General features: G+C 46.1%; 1 protein-coding gene across 1 annotated transcript; it reads left to right on the forward strand.

Moving 5' to 3' along the window:
• Positions 1-1,728: 1,728 nt before the first annotated feature.
• LOC103633494 (probable carboxylesterase 18) lies at positions 1,729-2,893 on the forward strand. Its single transcript, XM_008655182.2, has one exon. The coding sequence runs from the start codon at positions 1,730-1,732 to the stop codon at positions 2,816-2,818; it is 1,089 nt and encodes a 362-aa protein (XP_008653404.2). The 5' UTR covers position 1,729; the 3' UTR covers positions 2,819-2,893.
• Positions 2,894-14,917: the final 12,024 nt, after the last annotated feature.

Here is a 14,917-nt window from a genome sequence, read left to right on the forward strand (position 1 = left end):
TTAATGCAGCAACAGGGCATGGCAACAAATTTTCCACCGCCACCACAATGGAGCCAATTTGCAAACACACCAGTTCCACCACCACAGTTCACCACCCCTCCGACACATATACCTGCACCTGGAGATAGGGTACGTTTGATAACTCTCGATTAATTTATACACTTGTATACTTTTTGATATTTGCATTTAACGTGTTGATATTTGCTAACTTGCATAGGTTACGCCTGAAGCGGGTGGTAGTGGGTCTGATCCAGCAGTAGGGACTGGATTTGTTGACTCGCTCTTCGCGTTCCCTCCTCCTGGTGGTGGTGGCGGCAGCGGGCAAAGCTCTAACCACCCAAGTGGTGGTTATCTCTAAACACTTAAACTTATGTTTGAAATGTCATACTCGTTGGTGGATGTTATGTTTCAATACTATGTTGTACTCGTTGTTGGATGTTGGTGGATGTTATGTTTCAATACTATGTCGTACACGTTGGTGGATGTTTTAATTATAAATGCAAGTGTTTATGTCTAAATGCATGTGTTTGTGGATGTCGTATCTCTACATGTGTTTGTAATATGGCTGTTATATGTGATTTATGTTATGTTTGATATATGTTATGTGTGCAGAAATAGTGACATAATTTAGTGCTGTTTTTGTAGCAGTATAGAGTAATTTCCGTCGGCCTAGTTAATTCCCGTCGGCTATGGTCGAACCGACGGGAATTAATTACTAACTCCCGTCGGCCACGTAGGGCCGACGGGAATTAATTAATAACTCCCGTCGGCCTGGGGAACCGACGGGAATTAATATGTGATGCCCGTCGGCCAGCAAAATCGACGGGAGTTAGCCTTAATTCCCGTCGGCCACTATCTAGCCGACGGGAATTAATTATTCCCGTCAGCCGCCGACAGGGATAACCTTATCCCCGACATGGGACGCCTGTCGGCCTGAAACCGACGGGAATAAGCCCTAAACCGACAGGAATTACTTATTCCCGTCGGTTTAGGGCTTATTCCCGTCGGTTTCAGGCCGACGGGAATTAATTGAATTCCTATAGTGTTTACATGCTTTGGTGCGGACATGCTTATAACTATAGATGGCCAATAAGCACGAGGCCCGCGAGCCCGGCACGCAGCCCGCTATTTGGGCCCGATCTGAGTCCGGCACAGTCCGATTCTATGCAGCCTCGAGCCTAGCTCGGCACGGGCAGCGTGCCGAGCTCGTTCCGAGTTTTGGGCACGCTGGACTAGCCCGAACACGGCTCGTTTCTAAATGGGCTAGGACTCAACCCGTTTAGTAAGACAAACATTACAAAATAACTCTATTTTTTATTTAAAGTCTATCATTTAGTTGTGAAATATGTATTATTTGTTATATATGTTATTGTATTTAGTTATATCCTTCAATTATGATTTATAAATATGTTTATTTTTTATGTTGATCTAATTTTAAGCTTGATTTATGTGTTGGCGGGTTCGGACAGACAAGATGAATATTTTCAGGCTAGGTTTAACGAGCCGACACAGCCTGATTGGGCCCATCCTATCCCGGGTTCGTTCGGCGAGTTGAGCCCGTCGAACAGCTCGACCCAGATAATTAATCAGGTCTAACCGTGTCGTGCTTCAACGGGTTCGGACCGGGCCGGGCCGGGCAGCTCGTCGGGACATCTCTACTTATAACCGGGCATGCGCACATGTGACATTCTCCTTGCATTCCTTAGCAAAGCAAGAACCAATAAATCAAATGGGCAGCTCCAGCTCCAAGAACGCCAGTCACATGTCGTCCCTGCCGTGGACGGTGCGCATCCAGGCAGCCGCCTTCCAGGTGGCACAACGTCAGGACGGCAGTATCCGGCGCCCTATTCTCTTCCTCAGCGACCTCAAGACAGGCGCCAGCCGCGCCACGCCCAGCCCGGATGTTTCGGAGGTACGATCCACCGATATCACAATTGACGTCTCCCGCGGCCTCTGGGCACGCGTGTTCTGCCCCACGGCGATCGCTGACGATGCTCCAGCCCCGCTCCCCGTCTTTGTCTACTTCCATGGCGGCGGGTTCATGCTCTTCTCCGCGTCGTTCGGCCCCTATGACACCTTCTGCCGCCGTCTCTGCCGGAAGCTCCGGGCCGTCGTCGTGTCCGTGAACTACCGCCTCGCCCCCGAGCATCGTTTCCCGGCAGCATACGACGACGGCGTCGCCACACTCCGCTACCTGGACGAGACCCCGACCCCACTGCCGGCCGACCTCGTACCGGCCCCCGTCGACTTCGGTAGCTGCTTCCTGATCGGCGATAGCTCGGGGGGCAACATGGTCCACCACGTCGCCCAGCGTTGGGCGTCCATGTCGTCGGCGACGTCGTCACAGTCACAGTCACAGCCTCCACTGCGCATGCGCCGCCTCCGCCTGGCCGGCGCCGTCCTCATACAGCCGTTCTTCGGCGGGGAGGAGCGCACTGAGGCCGAGGTAAGGCACGACAAGGCGTGCCGCATATTGTCGGTGGCTCGTGCGGATCTCTACTGGAGGGAGTTCTTGCCCGAGGGAGCAAGTCGAGACCACCCGGCGGCGCGCGTGTGCGGGGAGGGCGTTGAGCTGGCAGACACGTTCCCGCCGGCGATGGTGGTGACCGGCAGGATCGATCTGCTCAAGGACTGGCACGCAAGGTACGTGGAGACGTTGCGTGGGAAGGGGAAGCGGGTCAGGGTGGTCGAATACCCGGACGCCTTCCATGGCTTCTACGCGTTCCCGGAGCTCGCTGATTCCAGCAAGCTCGTCGAGGACATCAAGCTGTTCGTCGACGATCATAGGTCTGGTTCCCGACTAGATGCATGTGGTTAGAGAACATGTTCATGCTGCGTCATGCATGCGCTACCAGTGAGTGCACACGTTCGCTATTGATGACTTGCTGTTGTGTTCTGCATACCGTACACTGGTCGAATAAAAATGAACCATTGCTGTAAATTAAATAATGCCGTGCTACGTGGAATGTGTTCTCCGGATGTGGAGAAGAAGTGTTATCTGCAGGTGCCAGCAACCCAGCATGAACGTTGCTTTTAGGCAGTGGCGGACGCAGGACGAAAATTTATGGGACTAAAAGGACCACATGAGAGCTATGATTTTCTAGTTTGCCAAGCCCGCCAACCGCAGGGGACAAGTCATATTGTTGCGACGAGCGAGATCTAGCTTGTCGAGCAGATCAACGTCACGATAAAAACAGAATAAGGGACGAAGGCGCCAGGAAGGGGCGAAGTCGGGTAGCGTCGCATCGGGAATGGATCAGCGGTGGAAACGGGACAACGAGCAGACTGGTTTAGGTGGTGTCGGAAAGATTAGGGTCAGACTGGTAGGTGCAAGGACTGGACCAAGAGGATCCGACAAGCAGGCTCATAACATGGTTGTTTCAGGCCATGTTCTAAACCTCTAGAGCTAACTGTTAACTGGTTTTAGTTGGGTTGATGCATCTAACAACTAATACTTATTTGAAGGATATAGCTAACAATTAGTTGATCCATTCTAAACCTCTCAGCTATAGCAACTAGCTATTATTTTAGAGATTTAGAACAAGACTTTGTACTATTTAAAACTTTGATTTTTTTCTACAATTAATACTAAATAATTATTAAGCATAAAAAAGTGTACAAAATTGAAGGGAGCCATGTCCCACTTTGCCCCCTTTGGATCCGCCTCTGTTTCTAGGCGTGTACATGTGTCTTGCTAGTCATGTCAACACATAAATCGTGATCGATATTATCAGTCTCGCAATTTTTGGTGCATCCTCACCACACAGCGTTCACTTATTATAAAATCTGATTTACCGGCTTGCTAGAAAGAAACCCGACAATTAAGATGGACAAAGTTTATTATTAAATTTCTATCTAAATGTAGCAAAGAGTTCCAGCGATGCTACCTCCGTCCAGCTTTCAACAAAACTAGAATCAGTTGCGCCCTATCGGGCGCCATATAGATTCTATGAGGCAACATAAGTTTGACATAAACAAAAACAATATGATTATATGTATATTTGCAGAGACCGCAAGTAACTTGTCAATTCATGCGAGCACCAGATGCTGACATTGTACAAAAATGCATCAGAGTAGTTGAGAAGATAGTACGAAACATAGTATACATCTAAGATCACATAAATGCATAACCAACACTTACATAAATGCTTAACTAACACATTTTACAGCCATCTGCCGTAAATACATAAAACTAAACAACCTACGACCTTTATATACAAAATACAAAAGAGTGAGTCATGTTACTGTCCGCATCGACAACCCGTGGATAATGGCACGCATAGAACAAGTTGCGACGGCTGAACATTAAGAGAGGAAAGACCTGATCCGTGATCAGACGCGAGAAGCATAGGCGGTGGCGCACACCTCTGTACAGTGGAGAACCATGATCAAGCGCTAGACACATCATGGACAAAGTAAATTACTAAGCAAATCAAAATTTTGTTGCAGCAATATGGTAGAATAGGCACGACTTATTCTTTTTTTGGGGCAAACTGAAAGAGTAATGAAATACCAAACAAAGAGGAATAAATCTGCTTTGCTACATTTGTTACTTCTTATGATAGATTTTAGTGTCTAGAATATTATAATCCTCAAACTGCAGTAAATGATAGGAAGTGTAGTAGAGAAAACAAATACAAACATCTGCAAGAGGAGTCACTGATTTATCTTTAAAAAATCATGTTAATTTATAAACCAAGTTGTTGAAACTTCAACATATACCTGGAGACTCAATAATCTCTGTGATGGTTGTGCTACTGCCCTAGGTCTGTCGCCTCCGTGTCTCCTCAGCATGGTTCGTCCTTCGAGGACCCTACCATTTCATCTTGATCCAAACAAAAAAAAATCAAAATCAGGTTACGTTTTTCAATCCCCTTTTACAGTAGTAAAACCGAACCATATCCATGACCAACATAGAAGCAGGCAAACCTGTGTAGCAATAAAATATATAGAAGCTGGATATTTTTGCTGTAATCTCACAGAGATATAATAAGGTAAGCTCTTATAGGCTTGTAGCAGGATCCTAGGTAAATCAATTTAACAGAAGATCCCTACATCTTTCAAAGCCAAAGCAAATTAAGTAGTGACATAATCTGCACATTTTTGGTTGAAACAGAAGATTAACTGATCCAGTGAAAAGATTACACTGATATCCATGTAATTATTTATTCCAAGCATTCTGTCCTAGATCATGCATAGTCATATGGGCTTCAGTACCTATTTGCGTGAATGTAACCACTCGATTAAACACTTGAAGATGAAAAATCAACCGCTTATATGAGCACCCAGATTAAATACTTGAAGATAAAATCAACCCATTGAATGAGCACTTAGATTACCAAAATGTTCATCTCAGGGATATACACAAATTACACAAGAAGCAAACAAGAGCCAAGTTAAAAGGGAAACTGACATCTGAGAGCACCTAGAGGGGGGGGGTGAATAGGTGATCCTGTAAAAACTTAACTTATAGCCACAAAAACTTGTTAGGGGTTAGCACAATAATTGCCAAGTGGCTAAAGAGGAGATCTTGCACAATACAACAATCACAGAGAATTCAACACAGAGGAGACACGGTGATTTATCCCGTGGTTCGGCCAAGTACAAAACTTGCCTACTCCACGTTGTGGCGTCCCAACGGACGAGGGTTGCAATCAACCCCTCTCAAGTGGTCCAAAGACTCACTTGAATACCACGGTGTTATGCCTTGCTTATCTTTATCCCACTCGCGAGGAATCTCCACAAATTGGAGTCTCTCGCCCTTACACTTAAGATTCACAAAGAAACACGGAGTAAGGAAGGGAAGCAACACACACAAATCCACAGCGAAATGCGCACACACACGGCCAAGAATCGAGCTCAAAGACTATCTCACAGTTTCTCACAAGAACGGAGCTCGAATCACTTAGAATCACAAACGGATGCGCAAAGACTTAGTGTGGATGATCAAGAATGCTCAAGAGTTGCTTGGTTGTTCCCTCCATACGCCTAGGGGTCCCTTTTATAGCCCCAAGGCAGCTAGGAGCCGTTGAGAACAAATCTGGAAGGCCATCTTTGCCTTCTGTCGTCGGGCGCACCGGACAGTCCGGTGCACACCGGACAGTGTCCGGTGCCCGATTCCTTTCCTTAAATGGCGAAGCCGACCGTTGCAGATGCGAGAGCCGTTGGCGCACCGGACATGTCCGGTGCACACCGGACAGTCCGGTGCCCCCTTCCGACCGTTGGCTCGGCCACGTGTCCCGCGCTGATCGCGCGGCCGACCGTTGGCCCTGGCCGACCGTTGGCTCACCGGACAGTCCGGTGCACACCGGACAGTCCGGTGAATTTTAGCCGTACGCCATCAGCAAATTCCCGAGAGCGGCCTCTTCGGCCGAGGGAGCCTGGCGCACCGGACACTGTCCGGTGCACCACCGGACAGTCCGGTGCCCCAGACCGAAACAGCCCCTTGGCTGTACACAGCCAAGTCTTCTCTTCTCTTCTTCTTTCTGTTTCTAACACTTAGACAAATATATTAGTACACAAAACCAATGTACTAAGACTTAGAAACATACCTTTGTTGAAGATTTGCACTTTGTTCATCCATGGGCATTGATTCACATTTAAACACTTGTGTTGACACTCAATCACCAAAATACTTAGAAATGGCCCAAGGGCACATTTCCCTTTCAATCTCCCCATTTTTGGTGATTTATGCCAACACAACATAAAGCAGATAGAACAAGTGCAAAATCACTTCAAATAAAAACTCAAATTGGTTTTGATTCAATTTGGACATATATGGATCATCCTTTGCCACCACTTGGTTTGTTTTTGCAAATCAAACTCAAATCTCTATTTCTATGTCGAACACACATGTTGAGGCATAAAGAGAGTCATTCCAAAAGAGATCGATCAAAGATTTCAAAAACTCCCCCTATTTCCCATAATCAACACTTCTCCCCACAAGAAGCCAACTTTTGACAATAGAGACAATAAAAGACAATAAAAGCTTTTGACAAAACAAAAATTCTATTCTACTATTTTCAAAATCTCTCAAGTGGTAGCTGATCCATTTATCACTTTGGCCTTTATTTTCTCCCCCTTTGGCATCAAGCACCAAAACGGGATCAATCTTGGCCTCTTTAACCCCTTTGCCTCACCAAAGTCTTCAATTCAGAGCAAATGGCAATAAGATTTCATGAGATGAACTTGGAATTAGTTACCCTCTCATCGGAGTGCAGTGGAAGTCTTTCATGGTCCAAGTCCACCTTTTCCCTTTCAATCCTCCTTCGAGACTAAATCATCAAACTCAAGCACATGGTTAGTCTCAAAGGGTCAAGTTGTAACACATCTCCCCCTAAACATGTGCATCACTTTGCAACGGACTTGTGAGGTCCAGGGAGTGTTTTTACAACTTGAGCACCATAATCAGCAACAAAATGCAAAAAGGAACATGATCAAAAGCATAAATACATGTATGCTGCAATTCAATACAGGTTCTGCGAATCTATGACATTTAGCTCACTACGCAACCTGCAAAAGGTCTTCTCATCTAGAGGCTTAGTGAAGATATCGGCTAGCTGGTTCTCGGTGCTAACATGAAACACTTCGATATCTCCCTTTTGCTGGTGGTCTCTCAAAAAGTGATGCCGGATGTCTATGTGCTTTGTGCGGCTGTGCTCAACAGGATTCTCCGCCATGCGGATAGCACTCTCATTGTCACATAGGAGTGGGACTTTGCTCAGATTGTAGCCAAAGTCCCGGAGGGTTTGCCTCATCCAAAGTAGTTGCGCGCAACACTGACCTGCGGCAACGTACTCGGCCTCAGCGGTGGATAGGGCAACGGAGGTTTGTTTCTTAGAGTTCCATGACACCAGGGACCTTCCTAAGAATTGGCACGTCCCCGATGTACTCTTTCTATCGACCTTACATCCAGCATAGTCGGAGTCTGAGTATCCAACTAAGTCAAAGGTAGACCCCTTTGGATACCAGAGCCCGAAGCAAGGCGTAGCAACCAAATATCTAAGAATTCGCTTCACCGCCACTAAGTGACACTCCTTAGGATCGGATTGAAATCTAGCACACATGCATACGCTAAGCATAATATTCGGTCTACTAGCACATAAATAAAGCAGAGAACCTATCATTGACCGGTATGCTTTTTGATCAACGGACTTACCTCCTTTGTTGAGGTTGGTGTGTTCGTCGGTCCCCATCGGAGTCTTTGCGGGCTTGGCGTCCTTCATCCCAAACCGCTTTAGCAGATCTTGCGTGTACTTCGTTTGGGAGATGAAGGTGCCGTCCTTGAGTTGCTTCACTTGGAACCCAAGGAAGTAGTTCAACTCGCCCATCATCGACATCTCGAATTTCTGCGTCATCACCCTGCTAAACTCTTCACAAGACTTTTGGTTAGTAGAACCAAATATTATGTCATCGACATAAATTTGGCACACAAACAAATCACCATCACATGTCTTTGTAAAAAGAGTTGGATCGGCTTTCCCAACCTTGAAAGCATTAGCAACTAAGAAATCTCTAAGGCATTCATACCATGCTCTTGGGGCTTGCTTAAGTCCATAGAGCGCCTTAGAGAGCTTACACACATGGTCGGGATACCGTTCATCCTTGAAGCCAGGGGGTTGCTCCACGTACACCTCCTCCTTGATTGGTCCGTTGAGGAAGGCACTCTTCACATCCATTTGGTACAACCTGAAAGAATGGTGAGCGGCATATGCTAGCAAGATTCGAATTGACTCTAGCCTAGCCACAGGAGCAAAAGTCTCCTCGAAATCCAAACCTGCGACTTGGGCATAACCTTTTGCCACAAGTCGAGCCTTGTTCCTCGTCAGCACCCCGTGCTCGTCCTGTTTGTTGCGGAACACCCACTTGGTTCCCACAACATTTTGCTTCGGACGAGGCACCAGTGTCCAAACTTCATTGCGCTTGAAGTTGTTGAGCTCCTCCTGCATGGCCAACACCCAGTCTGGATCTAGCAAGGCCTCCTCTACCCTGAAAGGCTCAATAGAAGAGACAAAGGAGTAATGCTCACAAAAATTAGCTAATCGGGATCGAGTAGTTACTCCCTTGCTAATGTCACCCAGAATTTGATCGACGGGATGATCCCTTTGAATCATCGCTCGAACTTGGGTTGGAGGTGCTGGTTGCGCTTCTTCCTCCATCTCTTGATCATCTTGTGCTCCCCCTTGATCCCACGCCTCCTCCTGTTGATGAACCTGTTCCTCGTCTTGAGTTGGGGGTAGCACCATAGTTGAGGAAGATGGTTGATCTCGTTCATCTTGTTCCTGTGGCCGCACTTCTCCAATCGCCATGGTTCGTATAGCGGCCGTTGGAACATCTTCTTCATCTACATCATCACAATCAACAACTTGCTCTCTTGGAGAGCCATTAGTCTCATCAAATACAACGTCGCTAGAAACTTCAACCAAACCCGATGATTTGTTGAAGACTCTATACGCCTTTGTATTTGAGTCATAACCTAATAAAAACCCTTCTACAGCTTTGGGAGCAAACTTAGAATTTCTACCCTTCTTCACTAGAATGTAGCACTTGCTCCCAAATACACGAAAGTAAGATACATTGGGTTTGTTACCGGTTAGAAGCTCATATGACGTCTTCTTGAGGAGGTGGTGAAGGTAGACCCTGTTGATGGCGTGGCAAGCCGTGTTCACGGCTTCCGACCAAAATCGCTCGGGGGTCTTGAACTCTCCAAGCATAGTCCTTGCCATATCAATTAGCGTCCTGTTCTTCCTCTCTACCACACCATTTTGCTGTGGTGTGTAGGGAGCGGAGAACTCATGCTTGATCCCTTCCTCCTCAAGGAACTCCTCCACTTGAAGGTTCTTGAACTCGGACCCGTTGTCGCTTCTTATCTTCTTCACCTTGAGCTCAAACTCATTTTGAGCTCTCCTGAGGAAGCGCTTGAGGGACCCTTGGGTTTCAGACTTATCCTGCAAAAAGAACACCCAAGTGAAGCGGGAAAAATCATCAACAATAACTAAACCATACTTACTCCCTCCTATGCTCAGATAGGCGACAGGTCCGAAGAGGTCCATGTGCAGCAGCTCCAGGGGTCTTGAAGTGGTCATCACGTTCTTGCCGTGATGCGCTCCTCCCACTTGTTTACCTGCTTGACAAGCTGCACAAGGTCTATCTTTTTCGAAATGCACGTTAGTCAAACCTATCACATGTTCTCCCTTTAGAAGCTTGTGAAGGTTCTTCATCCCCACATGTGCTAAGCGGCGATGCCACAGCCAACCCATGCTAGTCTTAGCTATTAAGCATGCATCTAGACCGGCCTCTTCTTTTGCAAAATCAACTAAATAAAGTTTGCCGTCTAATACACCCTTAAAAGCTAGTGAACCATCACTTCTTCTAAAGACAGACACATCTACATTTGTAAATAGACAGTTATACCCCATATGACATAATTGACTAACAGATAGCAAATTATATCCAAGACTCTCTACTAAAAATACATTAGAGATAGAATGCTCATTAGAAATTGCAATTTTACCTAACCCTTTTACCTTGCCTTGATTCCCATCACCGAATATAATTGAATCCTGGGAATCCTTATTCTCGACGTAGGAAGTGAACATCTTCTTCTCCCCCGTCATATGGTTTGTGCATCCGCTGTCGATAATCCAGCTTGATCCCCCGGATGCATAAACCTGTAAGGCAAATTTAGGCTTGGGACTTAGGTACCCAACTCTTGTTGGGTCCTACAAGGTTAGTGCAAATTTCCTTAGGGACCCAAATGCAAGTTTTGTCTCCCTTGCATTTTGCCCCTAACTTCCTAGCAATTACCTTCTTACCCTTTCTACAAATAGCAAAGGGAGCATTGCAAGCATAATAAATGGTAGAAGGTTTGTTCACAACTTTTCTAGGAACATGAGCAAAATTTCTCCTAGGCATATGCACATCATTTCTCCTACACATATCTCTATCATGCTTATAGGAAGAACTAGAAGCAAACATGGCATGAGAATCATAAACATGTGAATCAAAATCATTATAAGCATTTCTAGCATGTCTCCTATCATGGTACAAGAAAGCATGGTTCCTTTTAGCACTACTAGCCATAGGGGCCTTCCCTTTCTCCTTGACGAAGATGGGAGCCTTATGGCTTGTTAAGTTCTTGGCCTCTCTCTTGAAGCCAAGACCATCCTTAATTGAGGGGTGTCTACCCACTGTGTAGGCATCCCTTGCAAATTTTATTTTATCAACTTCACTCTTGCTAGTCTTAAGTTGAGCATTAAGACTAGCCACTTCATCATTTAGTTTTGAAATTGAAACTAAGTGTTCACTACAAGCATTAACATCAAAATCCTTACACCTAGTGCAAATTGTAATATTTTCAACACACGAGTTACTTGCTACTTCTAGTTTAGCAGTTAAAACATTAATTTCACCTTTTAAAGAAGAAATGGTTTCATTACAAGTAGAAAGTTCACAAGAAAGTATTCCATTTCTTTTAACTTCTAGAGCGAGTGAATTTTGTGCACTAACAAATTTATCATGTTCTTCATATAAAAGGTCTTCTTGTTTCTCTAAGATTCTATCCTTTTCATTTAAGGCATCAATCAACTCATTAATCTTAGCTATCTTAGTTCTATCCAATCCCTTGAATAAACTAGAGTAATCAATTTCATCCTCACTAGATTCATCATCACTAGAAGAATCATAAGTATTAGCATTACGAGTGATTACCTTCTTTTCCCTTGCCATGAGGCAAGTGTGATGCTCGTTGGGGAAGAGAGCCGATTTGTTGAAGGCAGTGGCGGCGAGTCCTTCGTCGTCGGAGTCGGACGAAGAGCAATCCGAATCCCACTCCTTTCCAAGGTGTGCTTCGCCTTTGGCCTTCTTGTACACCTTCTTGTTCTCTCTCTTCCCATTTTCCCTTGCTCCTGGTCACTATCATTTTCGGGACAGTTAGCAATAAAATGACCAAGCTTACCGCATTTGAAGCATGATCGCTTTCCCTTGGTCTTGGCCTTGCTTGGCTGTCCCTTTCGACCTTTTAGCGCCGTCTTGAATCTCTTGATGATGAGAGCCATCTCTTCATCATTGAGCCCGGCCGCCTCAACTTGTGCCACCTTGCTAGGTAGCGACTCCTTGCTCCTCGTTGCCTTTAGAGCAATGGGTTGAGGCTCGTGGAGTGGACCGTTCAACGCGTCGTCGACGTATCTTGCCTCCTTGATCATCATCCGCCCGCTCACGAATTTTCCAAGTACTTCCTCGGGCGTCATCATCGTGTACCTGGGATTCTCACGAATATTGTTCACGAGATGAGGATCAAGAACGGTAAATGACCTGAGCATTAGGCGGACGACGTCGTGATCCGTCCAACGCATGCTTCCGTAGCTCCTTATTTTGTTGATAAGGGTCTTGAGCCGGTTGTAAGTTTGAGTTGGCTCCTCTCCCCTTATCATGGCGAATCGTCCAAGCTCGCCCTCCACCAACTCCATCTTGGTGAGCATGGTGATGTCGTTCCCCTCGTGAGAGATCTTGAGGGTGTCCCATATCTGCTTGGCATTGTCCAAGCCGCTCACCTTATTGTATTCTTCCCTGCACAAAGATGCTAAGAGAACAGTAGTAGCTTGTGCATTTCTATGAATTTGTTCATTTATAAGCATAGGGCTATCCGAGCTATCAAATTTCATTCCATTCTCCACAATCTCCCATATGCTTGGATGGAGAGAGAATAAGTGACTACGCATTTTGTGACTCCAAAATCCGTAGTCCTCCCCATCAAAGTGTGGGGGTTTGCCAAGAGGAATGGAAAGCAAATGCGAATTCGAACTATGTTGCATACGAGAATAATCAAATGAAAAGTTCGAATTGACCGTCTTTTTGTAGTCGTTGTCATCATCCTTTTGGGAAGAAGTAGACTCATCACTATCGTCGTCGTAGATGATCTCCTTGATGCGCCTTGTCTTCTTCTTCTTCCCTTCCTTCCGTCTATGCCCCGAGCCGGAGTCGGTAGGCTTGTCGTCCTTCGGCTCGTTGACGAAGGATTCCTTCTCTTTGTCGTTGATCACGATTCCCTTCCCCTTAGGATCCATCTCTTCGGGCGGTAAGTCCCTTTGTGAAGAGAACGGCTCCGATACCAATTGAGAGCACCTAGAGGGGGGGGGGGGTGAATAGGTGATCCTGTAAAAACTTAACTTATAGCCACAAAAACTTGTTAGGGGTTAGCACAATAATTGCCAAGTGGCTAAAGAGGAGATCTTGCACAATACGACAATCACAGAGAATTCAACACAGAGGAGACACGGTGATTTATCCCGTGGTTCGGCCAAGTACAAAACTTGCCTACTCCACGTTGTGGCGTCCCAACGGACGAGGGTTGCAATCAACCCCTCTCAAGTGGTCCAAAGACTCACTTGAATACCACGGTGTTATGCCTTGCTTATCTTTATCCCACTCGCGAGGAATCTCCACAAATTGGAGTCTCTCGCCCTTACACTTAAGATTCACAAAGAAACACGGAGTAAGGAAGGGAAGCAACACACACAAATCCACAGCGAAATGCGCACACACACGGCCAAGAATCGAGCTCAAAGACTATCTCACAGTTTCTCACAAGAACGGAGCTCGAATCACTTAGAATCACAAACGGATGCGCAAAGACTTAGTGTGGATGATCAAGAATGCTCAAGAGTTGCTTGGTTGTTCCCTCCATACGCCTAGGGGTCCCTTTTATAGCCCCAAGGCAGCTAGGAGCCGTTGAGAACAAATCTGGAAGGCCATCTTTGCCTTCTGTCGTCGGGCGCACCGGACAGTCCGGTGCACACCGGACAGTGTCCGGTGCCCGATTCCTTTCCTTAAATGGCGAAGCCGACCGTTGCAGATGCGAGAGCCGTTGGCGCACCGGACATGTCCGGTGCACACCGGACAGTCCGGTGCCCCCTTCCGACCGTTGGCTCGGCCACGTGTCCCGCGCTGATCGCGCGGCCGACCGTTGGCCCTGGCCGACCGTTGGCTCACCGGACAGTCCGGTGCACACCGGACAGTCCGGTGAATTTTAGCCGTACGCCATCAGCAAATTCCCGAGAGCGGCCTCTTCGGCCGAGGGAGCCTGGCGCACCGGACACTGTCCGGTGCACCACCGGACAGTCCGGTGCCCCAGACCGAAACAGCCCCTTGGCTGTACACAGCCAAGTCTTCTCTTCTCTTCTTCTTTCTGTTTCTAACACTTAGACAAATATATTAGTACACAAAACCAATGTACTAAGACTTAGAAACATACCTTTGTTGAAGATTTGCACTTTGTTCATCCATGGGCATTGATTCACATTTAAACACTTGTGTTGACACTCAATCACCAAAATACTTAGAAATGGCCCAAGGGCACATTTCCCTTTCAATCTCCCCCTTTTTGGTGATTTATGCCAACACAACATAAAGCAGATAGAACAAGTGCAAAATCACTTCAAATAAAAACTCAAATTGGTTTTGATTCAATTTGGACATATATGGATCATCCTTTGCCACCACTTGGTTTGTTTTTGCAAATCAAACTCAAATCTCTATTTCTATGTCGAACACACATGTTGAGGCATAAAGAGAGTCATTCCAAAAGAGATCGATCAAAGATTTCAAAAACTCCCCCTATTTCCCATAATCAACACTTCTCCCCACAAGAAGCCAACTTTTGACAATAGAGACAATAAAAGACAATAAAAGCTTTTGACAAAACAAAAATTCTATTCTACTATTTTCAAAATCTCTCAAGTGGTAGCTGATCCATTTATCACTTTGGCCTTTATTTTCTCCCCCTTTGGCATCAAGCACCAAAACGGGATCAATCTTGGCCTCTTTAACCCCTTTGCCTCACCAAAGTCTTCAATTCAGAGCAAATGGCAATAAGATTTCATGAGATGAACTTGGAATTAGTTACCCTCTCATCGGAGTG

This window comes from Zea mays, chromosome 7 (genome assembly GCF_902167145.1).
Source record: "Zea mays cultivar B73 chromosome 7, Zm-B73-REFERENCE-NAM-5.0, whole genome shotgun sequence".
In the NCBI taxonomy this organism is placed as follows: Eukaryota; Viridiplantae; Streptophyta; class Magnoliopsida; order Poales; family Poaceae; genus Zea; species Zea mays.